The sequence below is a fragment of the Zerene cesonia genome, unplaced genomic scaffold (assembly GCF_012273895.1).
Source record: "Zerene cesonia ecotype Mississippi unplaced genomic scaffold, Zerene_cesonia_1.1 Zces_u001, whole genome shotgun sequence".
NCBI classification, from domain to species: Eukaryota; Metazoa; Arthropoda; class Insecta; order Lepidoptera; family Pieridae; genus Zerene; species Zerene cesonia.
This window is the reverse complement of record NW_024045131.1, coordinates 3896419-3923728: the sequence shown is the minus strand read 5'-3', so window position 1 is coordinate 3923728 and position 27310 is coordinate 3896419. Positions and strand designations below refer to the sequence as shown.

The following is a 27310-nucleotide window of genomic DNA, read 5'->3' as shown; positions in this document are numbered from 1 at the left end:
TGTATATATATACAAGAATTGCTCTTTTAAAGGTATAAGATAAAAAATAAGAACCTAATGCGGAATCAGAAATAGTTACTATACTTTTAGAAATTACAAACTTTTTAACGGATTTTAAACGCGATTTATTCATTATATTATTAACCCGACGTTTCGAACACTTTACAGCGAGCGTGGTAAAAATATAAAGAATAAATCGCGTTTAAAATCCGTAATAAAAAGTTTTTCATTTCTAAATGTATAATACTCTCGTGAAATCAAACACAACAAAATACTAGTTATTATACTTCTCCAAAACGGCTGGACCGATTTTTATTAAATTGTACGTACATAAAGAAGGTTGCCTGGAAGACATCGTTTCCTAGCGATAAGGCCGCCCATTTGTACCGCTTTTACTTTATTTGTGAATATGTTTTTTTGTTTGTATTCTGTTTTATGTGTGTGCAATAAAGTGTTTTATTGTTATTGTACATGTCGTGTTAGTGTGAGAATCGGCTAACATAATATGTTATTATTCATACGCCCAAAATGATAAGAGTAAGGCAGAACAGCGTTTGCGTTTGGGTCAGCTTGCATATATAAATAATTTTTTTTTTTTTTTTTTTTTTATGTTATATAAATGTTTAATTTTTAGTTTTATAGCATTGAAATGCTTTTATAAATGAGAAATTTTTTGAAAGAATAGAAAAAAAATCAATCACGGGGCGGGATTCGAACCCGCGTTTCTTGCCTAACCGTAGCAACGCCCAGCCTCTCGGCCACACGTGATCCGCGTGATGAAAAAAAAAAAACTCTCATAAATAAAAGTGTTTTTTTTCTAGCGACAATATTCTCAAATGAACCGCCGCCTCTAGACCAGTGTGCGTCGGAAGACGAAGAGAGCGAAGACGACATATTTGCTGAATTACACAAGAACCGCTATACCCCTAATGATAGGGTTGCGAATAATAACGTAGTCGACGCACTGTTTGGGGACAGTCCCAATGTTATTGAAAAGGTGAGTGCGTATTATTTTCTATGGTCCCGTAGTTTCAGTGTATGTGAGATGTGTATATTAAATCTAAATATTACTTCAAGCAAGAACTATCTACCCGCAAAAATCGTGCCAAATTATGTCCACTCCTTTTGGAGATACTTCTTTAATTATTTTCGTTCTAACATATAAACAAAATAATAAATAAAAAGTTTTTTTGTATTTTTTCCACACCTCAATTAATGTTTTAAAGTACATAGAGGTTTTAAGTATACATATATATTTGGCATGGTTCTAGGTGACCTCAAATAGCACTAATAAACGACCGGTATTCGACGATGAATCAGAACCGGAGCTCTTTGTTGAAAAACCAAAAGAAATAATCCCTGAGCCTAGAGAGGAAGCATTTAAGGTATGTAATTGATTTTGTAAAAGAAACATTTTGATACAAAGAAAGAAAGAAAGACAAAACATATATTTTAACACACACATGCACAAACACAACAGATTATACTAGAGAACAACAGTAAACATTAGAATGTAGATAGAAACAATGATTGTTCTACAATCTACAAATAATGAAATATAACCTCGTATTACATAAAAAACAAAGTTGAGAAACACTACAATTGATATAGTAGTTATACCTATACTTAATATTAAGAGTATGTTCACAGCAAAACATTTTTATTCACAGAAACCAGTGGGTGGTATATCTCTATTCGGATCGAACAAGGATTCCAACAGCATTGGAGCGGCCATCTTGAAACGGAATCAACGTAAATCATCTTCGAGTGAAGAAGATGCTCCAGAAACACAACCTGAACCTAAACTTGTACCAAATAAAAGTATAATAGAAGATTTGTTTGTAAAACCAAAAGTTAAGAAACCAGTTGCAATTAAAAATACAAATAAAGAAGTTAAAAAGGATAAAGAAGTAAAAACAGAAGAGAAAGCGAAAGAAAAGAAAGTAGACTTGTTCAGCGACGATCTCTTCGATGATATAGATGATATATTTACCAGTAAAGTTATAACGAAACGACCGGAAAACAATAAATCTATATTCGATGATGATTTGTTCAACGATATCGCAGTTAGTAAAGATAAACCGAAAGAAGTTAAAAGTATATTTGATGATGATGATGATGATCTTTTTAGCGATGTTAAAGTCGCTAAGGAAAGTGTTAAAAGTACAACAGAGCCTCGGTTAGATTCAGTTCAGAAAAGTGTAGATACCAAAAGTAATAAAGATACAGTAAATAATGATGATCATGATTTGTTTAACGAAAATGTTCTATCAACGGAAAATGTTAAACCCGCAATAGAATCCAACTCTATTAGTAAAGCCAGTAAACCGAAAAGCATATTTGACGATGATAGTGATGATGAATTATTTAAAAATAACACTGAAATTGTCAACGCAACAAATATAAAGTCAAATGGAACAATAAAGGATAACAGTATTAAGGCAGATGTTAAGAAAAACAATATATTTGATGATGAAAGTGATGATGATATATTCCACAATAATTCTCTCAGCGTTAAACCAGATCTTGTGACCACAAAACAAAATTCAATTTCATTCAACGACGACAAAGTTCACGAAGTTATTGAAAGCAAAGCAGGCTCAAAAGATAATGTTCCTGAGGCTAACATAAATGATAATTACGTTCCAAATGACATAACCAAAAGAAGAAATATCTTTGATGATGACAGTGAAGAAGAGTTATTTAGTGGCAAAAAGAAAACTGAACCAGAAAATAATAAATTATTGCAAGAAACAGATGCGAATGTTAAAGTTGATGAAACTAGTAAAAACGGTGTTATTATTAGTGAAAAACATGTTACGCAAACCTCTGTTAATACTGCTACAAATAGTATTAAAGATACAAGCATTCCAGAGAAACGTGAAAAAGTTAATGATACTGACCCAATAAATGAAACACTTGTATCGCAAAATACCGAAAGTCATAATTCGTTAGACAGTCAGAACGAAAATCTTAATATAAATAAAAAGCCAACAGTAGTTACAAGTCCCAACATATTTGATGATGATGAAATCGATGATATGTTTTCAAGTAATGTAGAACAATCAAATTCGAATAAAATTGAAGAATCACGCAACTCTGAAGTTGGTTCAAGTATAAATACAGTAGAATCAGATGCTTCACCAGATACTGACGCTATTAGTAGTAGAGAAACCAGTAGCAATGTCCAAGATGAGCATGTATCTGATAAAACTCCACAACCGCCTGTGCCTGATACGTCTAGTCATATAGAAAGTAAAATTCTTGAAGAGAGAGAAGAAGAGTTGTCAGCAAAGTCCAATGACGATTTACATGAAGCTATAAATCCAGACATTGAATATAAGACTGAGACAAATTCAGATATGTTCGCCACAAATAATAAAGACACATTACAAGAACAACCTCCGGAATCCAGTCTGTTCACAGATATATTTAATGATATGCCACCTGAATTCGAAAAGCCGAAAGAGCCGAAAAAGAGCAAGAACGTCAATGCACTTTTCGATGATGATTCCGATGATGAGGCGTCGTTCTTTAAGAAAAGTGACGTCATCACTGAAGATGTACCTAGCCCAAGTTATGACGCAAACGAAAGATTCAGTATATTCCACGATGAACCCCCTGCTATTGATGTTGATTTCATTTCTAAACCTGTTAAATCATCTAAAAATATAGATATTGAAGAAATTCCGAAAAAACATTTTGATGATTTTAATTCGCAAGATATCTTTGGACAAAATGTAAAAACTGAGGAAAAGAGCGATTTTGCTCCAGGTAATACAGTGGGAGATAAAGTTGAAACGAACTTGGAAAGTAATCTACACCCAGTAAATTATGAATCTAATAAAGTTATTAGTGAGAGCAGTGGCTTAGAAGATTCCATTAGATCTACTAACGCTATGATCACAGAGAAAATCAATAAAATGCACAACGATCAAAATTTTGATGCCAATGTAGCAGCAAAACAAAATAAAAGCATTGGCAAATTGAAACCTATCAATTTAAATATCAATGTTAATACATTATTACCTGGAGCGTCACCTAAGAAGTCGAAACCGATTGAAAATGTCGATAACATAGTTTCTTCAACACCGGAAAGTAGTGAAAAAGTAACTAAAGAGGTGAAAAACGTAAATTTTGCAGACGAAAGAGAATCGGCAATTTTAAAAAATGAATTGTCCAAAGAGACAGCAAAAATTGAAGTTGTTGATGGAATTGTTGCTTCAAAATCGCAAAATACCGAAAAAGTAACTAAAGACGAGAAAACCGTTAACTTTGAAGATGAAAAAGAATCGGCAATTCTTAATAACAAACTGTCAAAAGAGAGAGCAAAAATACAAGTGAAGCGGCGTCCTTCCACTCGCAGGGCTAGAAAAGAAGCAGCGAGAAAGTCTGGCATTGACTTTGGAGATAGCATAGACAAAACTGACAATTCAGATTCCATAGATGAACCAAAGATACGACTTGTAACAGATAAAAAAGATGCGACGAATTTAGATGCAAATCACATGAAAGTTTCGCCAGATAAGGAAACTAATACACAAACAAATGTGAGAGATTTTAGTAACACAGACAATAAATTAAATAGTGACATAATCAATTCCCCCTCCGATAAAAACACCACTGATACAATAATACAAAGAAGTACTGACACTAATTATTCCAAACCAAATAAAAACGTCACATCCAAAGTAGTTTACATTTTAAACGACGAAGACATATTTTCCGATGTCAACAAAAATCCCGATGAAGCAAAACCTCAAAATCACGAAAACAAATCAAACAATTCCCTCCCCATTCCAACTACAGAAGAAGCTTCGAAAACTGATAAAAAATTCGACAGCAATCACAACCCGAATACAGATAAAAAAGCGACCATCTTTGATTTGAGTGACAGTGACAGCGAACTCTTTGGCGCGAAAAAAGTGACAGTTGCTTCGAAATCAAAACTTTTCGAATCGGACAGCGATGATGATTTGTTCGGTGGTAGAAGTAAGAGAGAGATTGTCCGAGAAGAAGTTGTAAAACCAAAAGGCAATTTATTTGGTGATGAGAGCGATGATGAATTATTCACCACCAAAGTGAGGAAACAGGATGGTAAGTATCATCATTAGAATTGTTTATATAAAGTTAAAAATTATATAGTAAACAAGTAATACAAGTATATAGTAAACTAACATACCCGGCCACGCGTTGCTGTTGCTGAGTAATAATTTAAAATATTAAGATTATCAATTATTGGGATAATTAATCGAAATAAAAACTATCCCACATCTTATGTTGGACCAAATTACACATAAAATGGCAAATTTCATCAAAATCGTTTGAGTTGGTGAAGAGTTCTTTGGGAACATACATGATGACACTGGATTTTTATATATTAGGAAGATAATGTTTGATATTGTGAATAAAAATTCTTTTATCACGCTTTAATTAGATTCACCGGTATGTTTGCATGTAACAACTTTTAAACAACAGATTAAACCTTGGACTTATTGGTGATAGTGCAATAATTTCTCTCGTAATATGGGTGAGGCCTATTAAATTTCAAATTCTGCACGTTTTTCATCGGAAATTTATCCTAGTACCTTTCGTTTGTATGTTTAAAACCTAAGCCTAGTCATTCCTCAATGATAATATATTAAGAAATAACATTGACAATCAAATAATGTACTTAAATTTTTTCATAAATTTTCAGAAAAAACATCTCACAGAGAACCAACAAGCAAACCGTCAGAACCAGTATTCGAAGATCCATTGTCTATGCTCACACAAGATGATGAATGAAAAGCTTGTTCATACGTGCTAGTCTCTCTAACGATAAGTCCGATTTCTATGCGGTTTTACAGCTTTACACCATAATAGTTGTAAAAGGCGTCCAATGCACTGGCAAGGTTTAAGAGAGTAAATGAACGATTTATATTTATTTCATAGTATACATCACTACAAAAAAATAATTTTACCGTTATTAAATCTATGTTTTTGACGAAACGTTAAAAATATGAGTTACATTTTTACAGATAAATTGGCAAGGACATATCTATTATGCATTTAGTCGTTTAAAAATAAAAAAGCATTAATATTAAAAGAATATACGATATTAAATTTTTTTCCAGTTCGAAGGACCAAAACGTGATATCAGCGTCATAAAAGACAAGCCATCTCTTTCTTATTCCTTGTTATACTAATTAGAATCTCTCTTTCACACATATTTAACTATATACTATAATGGCTTTGTTTTTTAATAACATACACATTATATCGGATATAAATAAGCAAAAAATTAAACTGCTATGTAAGTTGTTAAATTCATTTACAATAATATTAATATTTGTTGATTTTTGTTGTGTTTTAATGTAAATATATATAAAAAAAAGATAATTGGTGGACAATGAACAAATTATTTTGTATTTTTTGTTAAGTTATAAAATTATTACACATAGGTTTTTAAATGTAACATATAGTATTTGTACGAATTATGTTTTCTAATATTATTTTATATTTATTGATTGATCATTTTAAACGTGGCAATGGAGACAATAAGATAATGTTTTATAGAAGCTTATTATAATCACAAAGTTAATATAAATATGCAGGAATGTCGGTTATTCTGTTCTCTTCTACTAAATTCAGTTTAATGATAGGTCTGTATAATTAGTTATTTTGAACTAACTTATAGCGTACTTTTTAGAATTTTCTTACAAAAAGTTAATGTGGAATTGTAGTATAAATTTCATTTTATTTTTTATTAAAAACTGATATATTCTATTACTGAGTTATCTAAAACTTTACAATCAGTGCAATGCTAATTAATGACCGATAATTTACACTCACACAATACACACTCACATACACACACACAGACTATATAGAATACAGATAGTCTTTCTGCAATTGATTGAAACCTCATCTATGTAAGTAGCGAACACGCCAATGAGAATAAGATGAGTGTGTGTGTTCTATTTTTGCATAAATTAAAAAAAAAGGCTATTTATGTAAATTTGTATTTTTAGCTCGGTTATAACTTATAATCGAATGCTGTATGAAAGTGCCTCAAAATAATTGTTGATAATAAATTGTTTATACTTTGGATATGCCTTTATTTACCTCTAATTTCTATCGAGTATTTTTAATGACGCATTTTTTGTTACTCTTTTAATATCTCGTTTATAAAGATATATTAATAAGTAAATTCATTACAAAATAAGGACAAAAAAGACTAGAAACAGCCGATTCGATATTTTCGCATCTATGCTCAATTGGTTTGAGTTAAAGGAAATAAAATTAATTAATAAACAAATATTATTAATATCTATTCATTAGTTCGTTGTGTAACCAGGTTACATTATCGTATCTCCGCTACGTTTTTTCTCCATAAGAACCTAACCTAGCCTTCAAAATTGTTTGACACAGTCTCAAGATTTACGCTTAGCAATACATTTGGCGATAATTTTTTTATTTATATGGTTGTGTATTACTTTTTATACATAGAAGATATAATATATATGGATATAATAAATAAATAGATATGAAGAGATAAAATAGAAATTTATAATCTATCCTTGACAGATGTTTGAAGTTTTGAACTAACGTCAGTCGTCAAGTGTCATGTAGTAACAAAAATACGTAGCTGTTTATTGCTCGCGTTGCATTAAGTATTTTTAATTTTTGCAATTATTTAAGTCTCCACCCGATTACAAGAGTATATAGATATCAAAATGAAAGTGGTAGATAAACGCGGTGCTAAAAAGCAAAAAAATAAGAAAAAGTTACTCACAAAACCAAAAAAGGAAAAGGTTTTAGTGGTCGCACAAGAATTCAAATTTGCGAAATTACTATCTGGAAATGAAAAGAAAAGCCGCGATCGTGTATTGAAAACACTTAAAAAGTGGCTTCTAAATTGCTTTTCAAAGGACTACGGTAAGTTCAATGTCTAATAGTTAAGCAACGTTCAATATTGCAGTTTGTTTTTAAAATTTAACGCACATTGAGGCATAACCTCAAAAGTTCACGTATGTTATTATGATATTTTTTTCTTCATCAGCATCAGCGTTTCCTAAATCGTATGTAATTTGTTAAATATTACCTTTCATCCTTTATTTTCAATTTATTTAATAATTAGATAAATTATTTGGTAAAACTATTTCATTCTAGTTTTCAAGGAAGACGATTTCATACGTGTATGGAAAGGACTTTTCTACGCAGTCTGGATGTCGGATAAACCATTAGTTCAGGTAATTAAATATTTATTATCCCTTCACTTGGTTATATTAGCATAATGATGAATTTTGTGCCGTCTTATATTAAAACAAATTAAGACAAGTGTTTCGTATATACTATCAATTTATTTAAACATCAAGCTTAAAAAAGGTTTCACAAATTGATGATTATTCTTTGTTAATCTAAATCAATCTTCATTCTGTTTTAAATATAAACAAAAAAATTATGCAAAGAATGAACTTTGCCATGTAAGATAGTATGTAAAGGAAATAAAATAATGTTCCACCTCAGCTATGCCTATGTCTATGTAGTGAATATAGGAATATAATGCAGCTTTGTATTGAAAGAATTTTTGAATTGTACAAAGCAAAATTGCCATTAACTAAAACTTATATTGAATTGAAGAACTTTTGAAATTGATCTAGTAGTTTTTGTGCGAAAACATAACAAATATACATACAAAAACACAAATTATATACTATAAGTTGCAACAAATAATATTTTAAACACATTTTCAGGAAGACTTATGTGAGAGCATATCGCAAATCCTCGATCTATTCCCAAAAGAGCAGTTTGATAATGCCATTATGATGACCAAAGTGGGATTCAAAGTGTTGGCAATGGAGTGGTATGGGATAGACCAGCACAGGATTGATAAGTTTATGATGGTATGTGTGAAGGAATGTATACTAAGCATTCATTTTGAAGTCCCGTGTCGTGGCTTATGGGGCAGATGATATACATCTGTTTCACTGATTGATTTTTTTTATGTACAAGTAGGTGATTAGCCTTCTGTGTCCTGCCAGACCGAGACTTTTTTTTTGTGCGTCCCCTCTGGGAATCGAACCCAGAACCCCTCGGTTCTACGCTCACGTGTTAACCACTGTACCAAGGAGGCGGTCAAGCATTCATTAATAACTAATGATTCATCTATGGTTAAGAAATAGAATAGAGGTGATGTATTTATTTAATTATTATGGCAATTTTTTTCAAGCTATTATTAGATTCACCTGATATGAGATAGTTATATGATCGTCATATGATTGGTCGTTCTGTTAATCTTTGGGGGAGGCCTATGTCCAACAGTGGGCGTCCTAAAAGGCTGAAACGATGACGACGATGATTAAATTCACATGTATGTTTCTGTGTAACCGACTCATTTAGACTAGATTTTGACCCACTTCAAACAGACAGATCTAATTCAAACTTAAATATGGCTGCGGCGGCTAGTGTTGACTATGAATTCTATACTTCAGACCAAATCGTAGTAGTTTAAAAAAATTTAATGCTTTTTGACATAATTTTTAGCTCGTGCGTCGCTACTTGCGCGGCAGTTTTCGATGTTTGTTACGCACAGATTGGGACCTTGACTCTTGTAAAAAGTACGCCGATATGCTGTCTTCGGAGGATGGTTGGTATTAAATTTTGTGTGTTTGTCTATTTATCAGATGGTAAATGTTTGTTGGAATTGATTTCATTTTTTGTTTTATCGGTTATAAACAATGAAGTGTTGTTTGCGGTGGGCGATAAATTAATGTTATTAAATTGTTTGATATTGGAAAGTCTATGAAACATATTGAAACAACACTTTTAATATGTTTTTATCATTTTCAACTGTATGTTTTTATGTAACCAACTTCCTCAGATTCTCGAATATATTTAATTCATACTTTGTCCACATATCAAAAAATTGTGACAATACGATAATTTCATGAGTTTTACCGAAGTATCCAGATTGCCAGTATTAAATAATTTACTTATGTTCGCTCTGTCTGCATGTTTTTTAGTTTTAAACTCCATAACATATTATGTTATTTTTGTCTCACCATTAATACAATAATCATATACATATAACAAATTTTATATTTTCAGGTCTGTTGGCACTAAAAACTCCATTTTACGCCAGAAACGCACTTTCTTTAATATTGCATATCATTGATTGTTATCTAGAAGAATTGTCCAAAGTAAGTATAAAATTTTTGTTTATTCATTTTATATAGTACTAGCTGCACGCACCGGCTCCGCGCGGGGACTTAGTAATTTGTCGTAATTGCCATAATATAAACTATCCTATCTCTCAAGTTGGATCGAACTGCACATGGTGTGCGAATTTTATTATAATCGGTTAAGTGGTTTAGGAGTCCATTGAGGACAAATATTGTGACACGAGATTTATACATATTAAGATTTTGTCGTGTTTGTTTTTACGCGAGTATTATACATTTAGAAATCAAAAAGTTTTTAACGGATTTTAAACGCGACTTATTCATTATATTATTAATGCGACGTTTCAAACACTTTACTTAAAAATACTCAACATACCAACTGCAGAGAAATAGGTGGAGGTAGTTCACAAACAACAATTTTTGTATGACTGTCAGATTATATATATATATATATATATATATATATATATATATATATATATATATATATATATATATATCTAGTATATATATATATATACTAGACAGATATATTATAGACTTCTGATATAACTTGCTTCTCCCCCCCCAAATGTGTGCTTGTGAACGATATTGTAAAATGATATTTTTCAATTTTTGTTAAAAATAATTGTTTGCTGAAGAATAATAGTAATTTTCTTTGTCACTAACAGATATCCAGAGGTAAGATCTCGGATGAGAGTCTTCTCGAACTGATAGATCCGTTTCTAAGGCACGTTTGCAACGGTGAGAGTCAGGAGGTCAGCCTCGCTTGCCGCCAGCTGCTCACTGACCTGATAAAGCAGAGCGAACCCGGTCTGAAGTATGCTGGTGCTACACAGGCTTGGAAGAGAGTGAGTTAATTCGTTTCTTTTTATTATTCTCTTGGGAGTTAATTTCTTTTTTGGTAATAATTTTACAGTTTTAGTTGTTACTTGCTTTTGCCCGCGGCTTCGCACGCGTACCATTCGGAGTAGTTAAATAGATGTTATTATACATAGAAACCTTTCTCTTGAATCACTATCTATTAAAAAAAAAAAGGCCATCAAAGTACGTTCCGTAGTTTTAAAGATACATACAATGGGACATGGGGATGGACATACAAAAGGACATAGGGATCGACAGATAAAGCTGCTTTGTTTGATACTATTTAGTGATTATTGTATCTCAAGCAGCGTAAAAGCGAATAAACCTAAAAAAATCATTAAAATTGATTCAGCCATTATTGAGTTTGTTTCATAACTTACTTTCATATTATGTACTAGCTGATCCGGCGAACTTCGCAACGCCATTGACATTTTTTTGAAACATTTATCCGTATTTTTTACCTTTTAAACCTTCCCTGGACTATTATGAATGCATCTATACCAAAATTATCAAAATCGGCCCAGCGATTCTCGAGTTTTAGCAAGACTAACGAACAGCAATTGATTTTTTTATATAAGACACATGATTGTCAATTTATCTATATTAACAAAAATTAATCTCCACATGTGGTGTTAAGCGTAAAACTCGAGAACGGCTCCACCAATTCGGCTAATCTTCATTTATCAGAAGGTTCATATTAAAAGAAAGAACGAACCTGCAGAGACGAATGGTTGAAGACGCGACGGTATAAATGTGTATGTAAATTTCAGATGGGATGTCCGGCCGGTGGTCCCGATGCCCTCGAGCTGGTGTCCGATGATGAGAATGAAGATGAACAGCACCAGGACCAGGATGAGAGTCAGCTGTGAGTGGCCTGGTGTGGCCAGATGTTATTGTAATTTTATTTTAAGAAAATATTCACGTTTGTTCCATCTTAACTTTTAAAAATGCTTCTGGTCGAACGAAAAAGTGTATTTCTTTTACAATTTTTTTCTTAATGTCCATTTAAAGATGGATATTGAATGATGTATCACCCCCGAAGGTCGTCAGTTCTGGACCCTCGAGCTGGGCACGTGGACGTGGTGCTGGAGCCGCTGCCGGTGCCCTCGGAGCTGGTGGTGGAACGCACCAAGTGCCTGATGAAGAGCTGCTCCTGTCCCAAGGCGTATAAGCGAGCCAGGGCGTGCTTGGAGAGGTGAATGCCACATGATCGATTCTATTCTTTTAAAATTATTCAATTATAGAGTCGATGCCCGCGGCTTTGCTCGTGTAAATTCGGAGTAGTTTAATTGATGTTATTACACATATAAACGTTCCTTTTGAATCACTGTATCTATAAAAAAAAATCTCATCAAAATCCGTCGTTCGTAGTTTTAAAGATTTGAGCATACATACATACAGACGAGGGAAGCGAAAAAAAAGACAAGGAAGTGTATTATAAATTTCCATATTCATTATAAATTATACCATAGTCATTATAAATTTCCAGATTCGAGAAGCTATCCCGCAACGATTATCCGCTCAAGATCAAAGCGGAGGAGGTGGAGAGGAGCCTGCCGCAGTCGGCGCGACGCAAAGCCGCCGCAGCGCTGAGGAACTTGGAGAGGAACCTCGTCATCAGCGCTGATGAACTGGCCCTGAGAGGTACGCTGCCATCACTGGAAGTGGTTTCTGAGTGATTATTATTGTTTATCACAGATGTCTTACTAGCTTCAGCACGCGACTCCGCTCGCGTGGTCTAATTAACTCCTCTCCAAGGGAATGAGAAGTTTCACGGCGGTAAAAACTTTCTACGATAAAAAGTTTTTAAAAGTTTTTACCCCATAGTATATTACTACAATGTAAAACCTCCCACTCCTATAGTTAGCTTCCATCTCCTTGTTTCTGTTATGTTAGGAAAAGGATTTAGGAAAAAATGCTATTAATCTAATGTTACATTGTATTCTTATATAAGAATTTCAAAGTCTTTAAGAGTTTTAAAATTTTTCAGACGTCCATAAAAATATGTATTTTTTTTTAATATTCATTTTTCAGGTCTCCGTCGTAAACACAAAAAGCGTTTGCTCGCCAAAGCCCGCGCTGGCCTTAGTATTATTGAAGATGTACAAACGAACGCACAGAAAAACCTCACTGTAAGTTAAAATTTCTATTGCGAATGTGAATTTTCTGTTCGTTTTATTATAGCAGGATGTATTTTTAATACTTTATGCCACTTGCGTCCGCCCCGGTGTCGCCCCTGGTATATGTGCAGCCTATAAGAACTCTGGAATCAGGTGAAATGTTTTTTTGAAATCGGACCAATGCTTCCTTAGGTTAGCGCGTTTAAACGAACCTACATTTATACTTTTATATTATAAGGATATAACTAATGTAACATGTAACTAAAAATATATTTTATTCGGTATTCTAATATTATTTAATTATGTTTTCAGAATGGCGACTCTCAAACTGATAGCACATCAGAGGACAAAACAGAGAAGACCAATAAGAACAAAGATAAAATAGCGAACAATAAGCGTAAGAGTCAAGAACCAAGTAAAGTTGTTAAGAAAAAAGCCAAAGTAGACGATAGTAAAGTAGCTAAGTTGAAAAGTCCAAGTAGTTTAAGTCAGACGAAAAATAAAAAATCTAATAAGGAAAATGAAGTTAAAGTTAACAAATTAGAAAATGGTGTAGTTAATAAGAATGTATCGAAAAAAGGGAAAACGGAAGAAAAAGTAGCGCCGAGTAAAGTAAAACCAGAGAAAATTAAAAAGGCTGAAGCTGCAGTCAACGGGAATGGAATCCAACCTAAAGTATTAGATTCGAAACCTTCGAAAAAGGAAAATGTTGATAAAGATGTGAAAATCAGAGTAGATAAGAAAGAAGCAATCAAAGCGAAACAACAAAAAATAAACGACACGAAAGCAAATAGAACGGATAGAAAGGAAGCGAAAGTTAAGAATTATCAGAAGCAAGTGGACAAAAAAGACATGGAGACGCCGAAAAAGGTTAAATTCGTTTTAAAAAATAATTGCATGCAAGGTCCGGTGGATTACTACAAGAGTGTGAGACAAAGTCCAAACATACCTTATGACAGCAGTAAAAAACCGATAAAAACTAATTTGAAACCGTCAACTCCTTCGCCAATTAACCCTTTCTTTAAAAAGAAGCTTAAGTTAAGAGGGTAGTTTTAATAGGATAATTTGTACATTGTCAATTTTCATTTTAATAAAGATGGTTAAATTATCTTTTGGTTCGATACAACGTTTTTGAAATCTGTGTTTTGCAATCATTTTCTAGGTTTTTTTATTATTACCGTTATGGTATTTATATAATTAATTTTACAAATTTAAGATGGTAGCACAAAATCTAGGTTCGAGTTAGCAGGGTACCTAAATTAATGAAATAGTAACAACGGTTTAAAATTACCCAGCATTAAGCAGATCCTAGACTGTCGGTACTTACGTTTATTTTAACAGCTAGATTCCATCACAGTCTAGGGCCTTTAATTTTGTGCTGGAAGCAGTACTAACAAATGCAATTTTGTAGAAGTATGACATTCAGTTAATTTACTTGGAATTTATAATGAGTTTTAAATCTAGAGAACTGTCATAGTTGCACAGAAAAGCAAGGTTTATTTTAAAATGCTTTACCATAAAGCTGTTACTATAGAAACATCCAGAATGTGTCTACCACTTGTAGATTTTGAAATAAATTGTTAACCAATGTGTTTTTATTTAAAAAATTGTTTACGGTGTCGAGTTAACTGTTGTATATTATGAGAAATTAAATAAAGCGAATTGAAGTAATGCTTGTTTTATTTTTGTATTATAATAATAATCATCTATACATATAATAAAACAGTAAATAAGCTGTGTCTGTAAATATCTCCATATTAAAAAAACAATGATAGGGGTTTAAAATCAATATATATCACGAATCGAAAAAAATGTGTCTCTGTTTGTACACGCTAATCTCCGGACGTACTGGACGTATTGGAATGAAAGTTGTAGTATAGATATTAAGTCTGGACAACATATCCTATCCTACTAATCCTATTAATCCTACTCCTACTAATATTATAAATGCGAAAGTTAGTAAGGATGTGTGTGTGTTTGCTACTCTTTCACGTAAAAACTACTGAACCGATTGCAATGAATAATTAAAACAAATAAAATTTGATACGTATACAGCTGGACAACTGGAATAACACATAGGTAACTTTTTATCCCGATATTCCTACGGGATACGGACTTACACCCTCCCCTTCCCTTCCGGAGTCTGCGCAATAACAGACGTGTGTGTTTTTTTTTATTGTAAAATAAATTGGTGAATAAAGTGTTAAATGAAGTCAAAATAATAGGAGCTCATAAATATCGAAGAGCAACATCGTTAATACGAAGGAGATAGTCGTTTATCTTATTCATTCAGCAAACCGTAAGAGACATTTAGACAAGGATAACATAACGCTCAAACGGCCGCTGATCACATGAGATTTGTTTCTTACTGCGCACACGCTTACAACGCAGCTGCCACCGCAATACTGCTGTGAGTACTAGGAGCGCATCACACGTAGGCGCTAAGTACCAGCGAAGAGCGCGACATTATTGTGTGCGACAAAGACAAAATATTAAGTGACTCATTTTAATACATCAACTGCACAAGACAATCATCGCTCGTCTCGATATTTTTATAAAAGTCGTTAATCGATTCTCAACCTTGCTACGTGGTCACACGACGGTCTATTACATTATTACATTGTTAATATTTGGATAAAATGTCTGTACAACGTTCGGCCTGATTCTCGTCTTCAATTACCAAATACAAATTTACAATACAATTCGGATTCGGCCCTAAACATTTCGTGTATACAAAAATCAGAGGATAATTATTTCAACATTACAAAGCGTCAAAAGCGTACCTTTGCAGAACTTCCCGTCCCGTCGACCGCGTCAACTTCTGAAATAAAATCTACGTTCACCGAACTTAAAGAACAACAAGACATTAAATTTGAAGCATTAAATAATGTTTTAACTACTATTATGTCGCAAAATCAGGAAATACTAAAATCTGTAAAAACTGTTTCAAGACAACACCAGGACTTGCTGTTAAAAATACAAGAATTAGTGCAAGAAAACACGGCATATAGGGAGCGAATAGCTTCATTGAAAGTTAAATTGGAACAACTTGAAAAAGTGACCCATTGTACTACCGTTGAAGTGCGAAATTTACACAAACAGCCGAATGAGAATAAAGTACTTACTTACTACTTACTCCTGTGGCGCTGAAACCCCAAGTAGTAGTAAAGAATAAAGTAAGTCTTTCTAATATTATTTCGAGCATCGGTTCGACACTGGGCCTAGAATCTCCAATTCAAAACTCAGAAATACGTGCAATTGTTCGCACTAGGACTGATACCGTAAAAGTTGATTTCACTACATCTCTCCGTAAAAAATTATTTATATCACAATTTAAAAAAATCAATAAAAATAGACGCCAAAACAAAGAAGCGCAACTGAACACAGAGTCAACCGCGTCAAATTTTTATTTCCGAATTCTTATCAAGCAAAATAAGAAGATTGTTTTATGTAGAGCGCGAAAATGACAAAAATAAAAAGTTGTTTGCAACCTGGACAGCTTATGGAAAGATTTATATTAGGCTAATTCTGTTATTTGCGACATAGTCAACGTACATAAACATATTATAAATTCGAATAATAAATCTAATTTGAATCTGTTGTCACAAAACAGTCGAAGTATAAACTGTAACATGCCGAATCTTATAACACTTCTCCATAGATCTAAAGTTGCGTGGGACATTCTGGTGCTGGCCGAATGTTGGCTCTCATCAAAGAGAAACATCCCAACTCTCGATAATTATCATTATATATCAACATCTTCACATAATAATCAGAATGAAGGAGTTTTTTATTGTGGGAGTCGAGCACGCTTCGGCACGAATTGGGCCAGCTCGCACCGGGGAAGTACCACACCCCCACAGAAAACCGGCGTGAAATAGTGGCATGCCACTGTGTTTCGTACGGTGAGTGGAGGAGCCGGAGGCCCGTTTCCTTTTCCTCACCCGTCCTAGTCCATTCCTTCATTCCAGTTATTAATCCTTTCCTTTTCCCTTACCACATAAAAGCAGGCAGCGCATTCACAGAGGTACTTACACCTTTGCGAATGTTTATGGGCGGTGGTGATCGCTTTACATCAGGCGAACCATCAGCTCAGCTGCCTGCTATAATATAATAATAAAAAAAAAGTAGTTATTATAACAAACATCTTATTGTAACGCACGAGGAACCAGATATTAATGATGCTAACTGTTTATTATTATTCATTAATTCAGAAACTTGTATTATAGCAATATATCGTCCTCCGAGTCAATCAAATACAACAAATTTCATAAACTCTCTTGATCTATTGCTGACAAAAACTTAATTCATATAAAAATGGGATATTACACGGTGGACAAACGGGCCTATGAATACCTTAATATACTAGCAAGTCATCGCATCTTACCAGGTCACACTGAGCCTACTCACGGAAGAACATGTCTCGACCATGCTATGATCAAAACCAACCTAAACGCTACTTGCCTTATAATCGAGTCATCCATCACGGACCATGAGTGTGTTGCTGTTAACATTAAGCAAACTTCATCATCGTTCAATATCACTAGCAAATCGTATCGTGTTGACTTCTCCGGCCTCGACTCAGACTTATCTAATATTTCTTTCAATTATATTTCTGAATATGATGATGCTAATTTAGCTACTGATAATTTATTAGTGATTTATCTAACGTCGTAAACAGAAATACTCATCAAGACTCCGTTGAGGCAAAGACTATGTAAATGGATGACTAAAGCACTTTTGCGCGTTATGAGGAATCGTGATAATTTACACAAAAAATTAAAGCGAAACCCAACTAACGAAATTCTAAAAGTAACTTATAATCGCTACAGAAATTTCTATAATTCTCTACTAAGGAAAACAAAGCGTAATTTTGAAAAGCAGGAAGTTCATAGATGTAAAGGTAAATAATAAGAAAATATGGGATTCAATAAAAAAAATTAGTAATTGTAAAAAAGCGTCAGATAGTAACTATAGTCTAACGTCCTCTAATCATCCGATCCAAAATGCAAATGACTTTAATAATTTCTTCGCTAATGTTGGTGCAAACTAGCTAATAAGATCATAGGATCGAATCAAAATACACGGCCAGAAATTAATTCGTCTCTCTATCCTGATTGTTCTCTTTCTTGTTCTTTCGTCTTGCTTCTCACTGATAAAGAGGAAATCCGTTGTCTTATTAATGCCTTGAACAATGACTCACTCTCCGGCGAGGCTATGATTTCAGGAAAAATTTTGAAGCGGTATGCTAACATACTTGTTCCACCTATCTTACATATTTGTAACTTGAGCATGGCATCCGGTATATTCCCTAAAGCTTTTACAATAGCCTTGATAACTCCAATTCATAAAAGAGGTGATAGAGACTGTGTGAATAACTTTAGGCCCATATCCATATTACCAACATTATCCAAAATTTTAGAGCGTCTAGTGAACAAAAGGTTAATGAGTTTTTTAGAGTTAAACAATCAGCTTTCTTTGAATCAATATGGGTTCCGACGTGGAAAATCAACGAGTGATGCTGTCCATGAATTGGTAAACTCAGTGATCAACAATCTGGATAAAAATAAAAAAAAGCTTAACGATTTTCCTCGATTTAGCAACAGCTTTCGACACAGTCTCTATCCCTGGCTTGTTGAAACCGCGAGGCGCAGAAGGCTATATTTTATTTTGGACACTGGAACATCTGATGCTGAACCGCAACTGCTCACCTAAACTGAAAAAATTGCCGTAATAAAAATTGTTACAGGCGATGAGCATTTTCTGTCGCGAGTATAAATTTGAAGATTTAGAACACCTGATATGGAACTCCAAGCCCAGCCAGACTATAACATGTATAGGAATGAAATCTAAGCAAACATTCTTCATGGTTCATATTATTAACTGTTGACTTATAAAAATCGAATTGACCGCCCTCTCTGTGGTTTACGCGTAAGCGTAGAACTCTGGAACCCAGTAGTCCTGGATTCGATTCCCGGTTCCCGGAGACATTAAAAAGAAATGTCTCGGTCTAACAGGAAACAGAAGGCTGATCACCTTGTCCATAAAGATAATCGATCACTGAAACAGGTGAATATCATCTGCCCCATACCCCACTAGGAGACACGGGACTTCACCCTATATAAAAATCGAACCATTTTTTTCGGCGCGACAACCATACACCAGAGCACAAAATGAAACAACAAAATTTATAACTGTGTATATAATATGAATAATCTCTACTTCATTCTCAGTAATTTATATTTACAACAATTATACTCATTTTTACAAATGGCCTTCCACAAAACGACCCGCAATTACAAAAAACTCCATTATAAAAAACTACTTACGCAACTAAAATCGAAATAAACGTATTGTTCCGTGTGACGTCACACGCCGCAGCGCGCCTGTCCTCTTTGAGAATTAGGCCCATTTCACTTCGCCAGCGGGTTTTACACAACGATACTCGGCTGAAAAACTTAGTCTATGATAGTCTATGATGGCCAAGCGCGAGTCGCACGCCCGTTTGTCCATAGTGAAGCCTGCTGAACCGCCACCGCCATCTCGCGGGCTTAATTAGTACTACAATGGCGAGTTGCTACAAGCATTTATATACAACACACATTTTTACATAACGCATATATTTATATATAATATATATGTAATACCTACTGATAAAAATATACTCTGTACACTGTTTATTTATTCATTTGTACCGCGATTTCGACTACGGAAGGGATATTGTAAAATATTTGATCCGATTGCATATTTAAAATATAACATCGATTGCCATTTATCGGGTGCGCCCGCGCGTTTTACACGCAAGTGGGTAACACTGGTCATAAGTCGTTTCATTACACACTTCTGGCAACACCACATTCTTTCTTCCTTTGCCTCTAAAGTGAGGTGAGTGAGTGAGTTTAGAGGCATATTTCGTTACTCTCAAGTTTCGTGACTTGTTGATAAAGTTCCCGCTAGCCTATCTGACACTTGGGGAGTCACATTTTCATACATTATATGTCATTTTAACTGTCAGATACGCTAATCAGAACCAGTATTCAAAAGTTGCGAAACCGGCTACATGTATCGTACTGTACACGACAGCGGCCAATTTCTGAGTGACCCATCATTACATTGACCGCGATTTACATAGCTTAACCTGCATATTCACTCTCGGATAGCGTATACAACGCTAAATCGTAACCCACCTATATACTGTCCTTTCACTAGTACTGTCCCCAAAATAAGTTATCATCGAATACTTTTATTCATGGGCATAGCTAGGGAGGAGGGGGGGAGGAGGAGTTAAGGAGTTTCACCATCCCCTCCCAATATAAAAAAAAAAGATTTTAAAATAGTTCTCTTAAAAACATAAGGGTTATTTCATATTTCATGTAATTTTATTCGTAATCCCCCCCCCCCATTCCAAAGCTAACGACGCCCACGCTTGTATTACAATAACCCCATAGGTAGGTACCCATCTACAGTGTGACTACGTTTAAGATCGCTTCACTTATATTTTAGTACTCGATTTTGTATTGACATAACTACGTTTTAAATTACACAAACATGACATCATGTATTTAATCTTGTGTCATTTAGCACACTGCATCAAAACTTTAACAAAAACGTAAACTGCCTTCGAATCGTCCGAACTGAACTAAATTTAATTAGAATCACATACACGCATGGATGGCACCAGCTTGCGAATAAAAAATGAATCATCAAAACCGGTTCACCCAGTCGAAAGTTCTGAGGTACTAAACGAGTAAAAAATACAGTCGAATTCAGAACATCTACCTCTATTTTTGGAAGTCGATCGATATAACGATTCTGTTTGTATTTACCTCAGCTTTTCCCATAGACATATTATTTATGGAGTCGTCGGGCGTCTATAAACAAATTCGTAACACGTTTAAAGAGAGATGCCAGATCGCGCTCGCACCCTACCTGTCTCTTTCTACTGACACAACAAAATGTCTTATGTTTGTATTCCATTCCGATATTATGCATGCGTGAGTGAGACAGAGAGTGTGCCGCCATCCTCTCTCTCTTTCTAACAGATCGTTGTTTTATCTATACAATATTCATGTAACATTTTAGTTTAACAAGTTTTTGAAGGCAAAGAAAAACACAACATAAATTATTATAGTAATATTTTACATATTGCACACGATACCGCAGTAGGATTTACTATGATACAGTCGTTTTGGCCGCAGTAGGATATTATGTAATTGTACCTACTATTGAATAGCTGACCGCAGTAGTATTTCAATAGCTATTGCAGTAGGATTTATAGGGCGACATAAAAAAACACTTTTTTTTAAATTGCAGTATGAATCTTCAGTAGGACCCACTGTAGTGAGATTTATCTTAGTCGAACATCACGCAGTATGGCTTCGTAAAGCCCGCAGTAGGTCTCTTCTCAGTAGGACACACGGCAGTAGACCCTGGTTGAGTAGGACACTCGGCTGTAGGGCCTGACACGGTATCAGTAGGGCCCTACGCAGTAGGGCACACGGCAGTCGGGCCAGGTGTAGGTAGACGCATGGCAGTAGGACCCAACAAGGGACGCTTCCAGCAGGCCCCAACACAGTAGGACCTTTCCACATAGGTAGTGACTCAGCAGGACGCAGTGCAGTAAGGCCTCACACAGTAGGGCACAAGGCAGTAGGACTCCAAACGGTGGGGCGCCAGGGCGGGGGCCCCGACGCGGCGCGTGCGGGCGCTAGGTGCGCGGCGCCACCGCGGCCGGCGGGGGCTTCGGCGGCAGCCGCGGGGCCAGCCTGCGGGGGGGGGGACGAGTTACATAATTATAGAAATTATATATATAATTGCAGATATAGTATAATAAGTGCTTGTAGTGTGCGTGGATACAATGAAAAAAAAAAATTTTGTTCATATTTGTTCCCGCTTCTGGGATTCAGGACTTCTATTAGAGTTCAGGTTCAACACGCTGGTCAAGTGCGGGTTGAAAGGAGAGTAAATATAGATAAACAATCAATCAATCTTTAAAAATTTCTTTTCAATGTATGGCGACCAGTATTTTTTTAGCTGTCGGTTTCAGAAGTGAAGTTCGTCATACACTATGAGTCTGCTGTGTCGCACTGCAGGGCATGCAGTACTACGACGCAGAGTGTGCGTATATTGTATGGCGGTGTGCAGAAGTGTTGCAGTTTGCAGTGTTCTTAGAGTGCATTATGTCACTTGGTAGTGTGTTATACTACACAGCATTTAGTTGCGTCGCGTAATAGTATCTTGTGTTTGTAGTTGCGTTGCGTGTATGCGCGTGCGCTACTGCGTATACTTGTGTCTGTGTGGGCGTGTGCATGTGCATGTGTAAGTGTGTGTGTGTGTGAGCTCTTGTGTCTGTTGTAGTGCATGCGCGTGCGTGTGTACGCGTGCACATCTGCGTGTGTGTGCGTGTGTGTGTGCGTGCGTGTGCTGGTAGTGGTGCGTGTGCGTGTGCGTGTGGCGGTGCTCACTGCGCGCTGTGGTGGCGGCGCTGCAGCAGCGCGGAGCTCTGCGGGCGCAGCAGCTCGGGCGCGGGCGGCGGCCGCGGCGGCAGCGGCGGCGGGCTGGGCGGCGAGCCCGCCTGCGCCGACACACACCACACGTTATTACAGGAAAGTGGCCTACGTGCTAATTGAGACCAGAGAGAGATAGTCTATCTCTGTACCAAATTTCATACAGATGCGATAAGCTGTGTTCGCACCGAGCGAGAAACATACAAACATCCAAACATCCACCCATACTCACAAACATTCGCGTTTATATTATTACAGGCAAAAGTGTCCGCGACTTTGCACGCTTTACTTCGAAGTAGTAATAGATTATACATATAAACCTGAATCACTCTATCTATAAAAAAACTCGAAAAACCGATGCGCAGTTTAAAGATTTAAGCATACATAGGAAAATACGGACAAAGAAAGCGACTTTGTTTTATACTATGTAGTGATAAGAATATTAGCTGACCCGCAAACACTATTCCGTCTGACTCTTATCATTTAGGGCTATGAAAAATATATATTTTCCGATTCCCAGATACACCACAGAATTTCATAAAAATCCAGTCCAGCCGTTTCGAAGGAATTTCGTAACTAAAGTTATGACACGGGAATTTTATATACAATATAAATATTATTTCTCAAATAGCAGCCAACCGAGCTGGTGGTTCGCCTGATGGTAAACAATCACCAGGCGCACCACCAGTTAGATACGTGGGTAAAGTCGGTTAAAAAGCAAATCCCACTCACATGGTGCGTGGGCGTGACGGCGGAGTCCCGCCGGCGGCGCGGCGGCAGCGGCGGCGGCGTGCTACAACTAGTATCACCTGTAACGGTACGTGTTTCGATTGAATAATTAATAAATTAAGTGCCCCTTAATGAATGACCGCCTCCTTGGTACAGTGGTTAATGCATGAGCGTAGAACCGAGAGGCCTTGGGTTCGATTCCCGGTGGGGACGCACAAAAAAAAAATGTCTCGGTCTGGCAGGACACAGAAGGCTGATCACCTTCTTGTCCCTAAAGAAAATCGATCAGTGAAACGGATGTACATCATCTGCCCCATACCCCACTAGGGGACACGGGACTTTACTTTTAATGAATGACCGCCGTAGAGCAGAGGCCGCGAGTCGGCGATAATGATATATGCATGGTTGTGTGTAGCAAGTGGCGGCGCCATGCTAAATGGTGTGCCTTTGGAGAGTGAGAAACAGAGACAGTGGAAGAGAGAGAGGGAGAGGAAGAGAGTGAAAGTGAGAGAGAGAGAGAGCCGTTATTAGCAATGACATTTAAGCATAGCGCCATCTATCGGAATTCGGAAACTCTCCAGTCTCCCAGCTACCGGCAGACACATGCCTAAAAACTTTCGCGTTTATAACACAAGTAGGATTTCTTCTTGTATGTACAACACATATTTATTATTTTCTTGCGTTTGATTTTACGCGAGTATTATATATACCATATATACATTTAGAAATTAAAGACTTTTTAATGGATTTTAAACGGGATTTATTCATTATATTATAAACCCGACGTTTCGAACACTTCACAGCGAGCGTGGTCACGGGTCTACCCGTTAAAAAGTTTTTAATTTCTACATTTTTATTATATTCAAAATATATACAGGCAACATTTCAGATTATCTGTGATTGTGTGTGTCTAGCTTCCGCCCCCGGATAGGTCCGCGTGGAATAGTTACTTTGGGCTAACGCTATCTCGCAGCGAAAGCTCTCAGTGGGAAAAAATCCCTCGATTTTGAAACATCCTTTATTGCTGATATTGATATATAGCCTAAACTAAAGCCTTCCTCAATAAATGGTGTATATAACGATAAAATTCTAAATAAATAGACTTTTCAAATCGGACCAGTAGATTCCTGAGATAAGCGCGTCCAAACAAACGAACAAACCCTTCACCTTTATGATATGAATTTTCTATACTGGAGTTTACAGATAACAAATGAAAAATCTATAACTCACATTGCGGATGGGTCGTCGGCGATGTGGCCGATGGGAAACTGAAAGTCGGCGGCCTGAAATCATATACAAATAATAATTAATATATATGTGGGATTGAAATAAATAATGGTTGTTTGCTTGTAAATAAGTCTTTAATTAATTTTTATAATTTTAACCTTTTCCGCACGCACACTTCGTCTTACATCCGCCGCCATTACCCTTTTCTCCCTTTCGCACACCTCATACCTCTCTTTCATCCGTCACCGTTCCGTTTCCCACATATATAAGACTAGCTGTTCGCCCGGCTCCGCGCGCGGTACATATATAGCCTGTGTCATACAGTGAAGGTGCAGCTTGCTAACGGTGAAAGAATTATTAAATTCGGTCCAGCAGTTTTATGCGCGAAAATGTGACAAACGAAAAATACAAAATAAAATCTAATATATAAAATTCTCGTGTCACAGTTTTCGTTGCCATACTCCTCCGAAACGGCTTGACCGATTTTGATGAAATTTTTTGTGCTTATCCCATACCCCTAAATGACTAAACTTACTCTTAGTAAGGCAGAACAGCGTTTGCCGGCTCAGCTAGTACTTTATAATATTAGTGTAAATATAATATAGAAATTGTGTTTAATAAGACACCCATATTGCAGTATAAATATAAAGATTTTTTAAACACACTTTTCTCACTATTTTTTTTATATCCATTTTACTTCATCATCATCATCAGCCCATACAAGTTCCCACTGCTGGGACACAGGCCTCCTATGCGGGTTCAGGCCATAATCCAGCTTTTGATTCTTCGGATATTTTACTTATTCCCACTATTATTTTTTCTAATTACTACTTACTGCTTACTACATTTATTAAACTTAAAAAAAAAGACAATAAGCAGTAACAAAGTACCTTTCAAGTGGCAGTGGGCTGGCGGCCGGCGGCGGGGCGGGCGAGCGTTTCGGCGACATCGCTGGACTCCTGCGGACAAACATACGAACACCGTCAATATTAATATCATAAGTTCAATAATAAATATATTAATGTATTACTAGACGCTCGTCCCGGCTCCGCCTGTATGTCGGGATTCCTGTTTTATCCCAAGGGAGCATTTAATCGGGATAAAAAGTATCCTATCACCCGAGTCAGCTCATACCCTGTCTGTACACCGAATTTCATCAAAATCCATTCAGTGGTTCCAGCGTGATTGACGGACAAACATCCAAACAAACAAACTTTCACATTTGTAATATTAGTGTGATTGAAAACCTTATATATTCTATATTATTTAAAAAGTTGCATTTGCTTTATTTATACCCCCAAAAATAACATTCTTTCAGCATGGTCCTAAATCACATTTTGTCTGGTAGATATCACTTGTTGGTGATAGACCGCCTTTCGTACAATAATCGTATCTCTGCTGTGTTTCTATTCGTTTTCCTGGGTGTCCAATATAGAGTTAATTTTGAGTAAGATTCATCATTATTTCTATAGATTATACCGGTAATAACCGGTTTTATAACTTCTGGATAGATTCTTATCCATCAGTTAAAATGTCATGTCATTCGATTGAACCAATAGTGGACATAAAAAATATTCATGAATGGCTGTTAACTAGGTTATCAGAGACGTTGATAAATTAGAGAGTTTTTAACGGATTTAAAACACGATCTGATCGAATAAATCCGTTAAGAAATCTTCAATATCTAAACATATCATATCGTCTTCAAAGCTAATACCGGATAATATTATATCAGAGACTTAATTAGCTAGCGTTGGAAACTTGGAATCTGCTCTTAAAGAATTGATAGTTAAATTTAATTACATTATTTATTTATTTTTATAAGAAAACACTTATATATGAGAAAATATTATAAAAGACTCACCTAAACAACTCGTGATGTTTCGGACTTGGCAAGGGCCTTTCACCATCCGTGTCCGATGTGGCTGGAAAATAATTATTGTTTATTATTACTTGCTAGCTTTTGCCCGCGGCTGCGCATGCGTTAACTCGGAGTAGTTTAGTAGATGTTATTATATAGTGAAGTCCCGTGTCCCCTAGTGGGGTATGGGGCAGATGATGTACATCCGTTACACTGATCGATTTTCTTTAGGGACAAGTAGGTGATCAGCCTTCTGTGTCCTGCCAGACCGAGACATTTTTTTTTTGTGCGTCCCCACCGGGAATTGAACCCAGGACCCCTCGGTTCTACGCTCACGCGTTAACCACTGTACCAAGGAGGCGGTCAGATGTTATTATAGACCTTCTTATTATACATATTATAGACCTTCCTCTTGAATTGCTCTAATTATTTAAAAAAAAACCATCAAAATCCGTTGCGTAGTTATAAAGATAAGCCTTGGCCTTCCCAGTCCTTTCCTTCCAATTAAAAGTCGGCATTCATTTGAAGATGAAGAAGAAGCGTAAGTTCTGCAATGGACCTTATGCCTCTATAAATGTTTACCGGCGGTGGTAGCGTTTACCATCAGGCGATCCACCAGCTCCATTGCCGACGGTGACATACAAAAACAAACAAACAAACGGAGTGTACGTACGCAGGTGGTGGTGGGGCGGCGGCTCCAGCTCGGGCGGCGCGCCCGACAGCGCGCTGTGGCGCGGCAGCAGCGGCGGCACGCGCTCCTGCACACGCCGCACCACAGATTATATACGGGCCGGGATATTGCCGGATAGGGATGGGCACGATGGAGAGGATGTCGGG

General features: G+C 36.1%; 3 protein-coding genes and 1 long non-coding RNA gene across 4 annotated transcripts in view; 2 read left to right on the top strand and 2 right to left on the bottom strand.

Annotated features, from left to right (window-relative positions):
* The window catches only part of LOC119838100 (WASH complex subunit 2A), a 16919-nt gene extending 10819 nt beyond the window's left edge, over nucleotides 1-6100 (top strand). Inside the window, exons 10-13 of the mRNA XM_038363912.1 lie at nucleotides 822-997; nucleotides 1272-1385; nucleotides 1671-5097; nucleotides 5699-6100. Coding sequence (XP_038219840.1) covers nucleotides 822-997; nucleotides 1272-1385; nucleotides 1671-5097; nucleotides 5699-5787 — 3806 coding nt within the window. The 3' untranslated portion in view covers nucleotides 5788-6100. The remainder of the gene's footprint in view (nucleotides 1-821; nucleotides 998-1271; nucleotides 1386-1670; nucleotides 5098-5698) is intronic.
* A 1495-nt stretch (nucleotides 6101-7595) lies between these two features.
* On the top strand, nucleotides 7596-14372 carry LOC119838170 (ribosomal RNA processing protein 1 homolog). The gene is made up of 11 exons (XM_038364012.1): nucleotides 7596-7920; nucleotides 8155-8234; nucleotides 8739-8888; nucleotides 9529-9631; nucleotides 10093-10184; nucleotides 10838-11017; nucleotides 11801-11895; nucleotides 12073-12225; nucleotides 12520-12674; nucleotides 13065-13162; nucleotides 13463-14372. The coding sequence occupies exons 1-11, from the start codon at nucleotides 7719-7721 to the stop codon at nucleotides 14198-14200; spliced, it is 2046 nt and encodes a 681-aa protein (XP_038219940.1). The 5' UTR covers nucleotides 7596-7718; the 3' UTR covers nucleotides 14201-14372.
* A 6827-nt stretch (nucleotides 14373-21199) lies between these two features.
* Nucleotides 21200-22650, bottom strand: LOC119838138. The gene is made up of 2 exons (XR_005288184.1): nucleotides 22615-22650; nucleotides 21200-21915 (listed from the first exon to the last, which is right to left on the bottom strand). It is a non-coding gene; the product is annotated as an uncharacterized LOC119838138 (long non-coding RNA).
* A 2-nt stretch (nucleotides 22651-22652) lies between these two features.
* Nucleotides 22653-27310, bottom strand: part of LOC119838099 (protein son of sevenless) — a gene marked incomplete at its 3' end in the record, with an annotated part of 32287 nt that continues 27629 nt past the window's right edge. The window contains exons 25-30 of the mRNA XM_038363911.1: nucleotides 27147-27231; nucleotides 26477-26537; nucleotides 25503-25571; nucleotides 24616-24668; nucleotides 23389-23465; nucleotides 22653-22724 (exon numbers count right to left, since the gene is read on the bottom strand). Of these exons, the coding sequence (XP_038219839.1) occupies nucleotides 22653-22724; nucleotides 23389-23465; nucleotides 24616-24668; nucleotides 25503-25571; nucleotides 26477-26537; nucleotides 27147-27231 (417 nt within the window). The remainder of the gene's footprint in view (nucleotides 22725-23388; nucleotides 23466-24615; nucleotides 24669-25502; nucleotides 25572-26476; nucleotides 26538-27146; nucleotides 27232-27310) is intronic.

Excerpts from the sequence above, each read along its gene's own strand:
- LOC119838170 (XM_038364012.1), top strand. The coding sequence starts at position 7,719 with ATGAAAGTGGTAGATAAACGCGGTGCTAAAAAGCAAAAAAATAAGAAA. Across the intron at positions 7,921-8,154 it reads TTGCTTTTCAAAGGACTACG|TTTTCAAGGAAGACGATTTC; the intron begins GTAAGTTCAATG and ends ATTTCATTCTAG. Across the intron at positions 11,018-11,800 it reads CTACACAGGCTTGGAAGAGA|ATGGGATGTCCGGCCGGTGG; the intron begins GTGAGTTAATTC and ends TGTAAATTTCAG.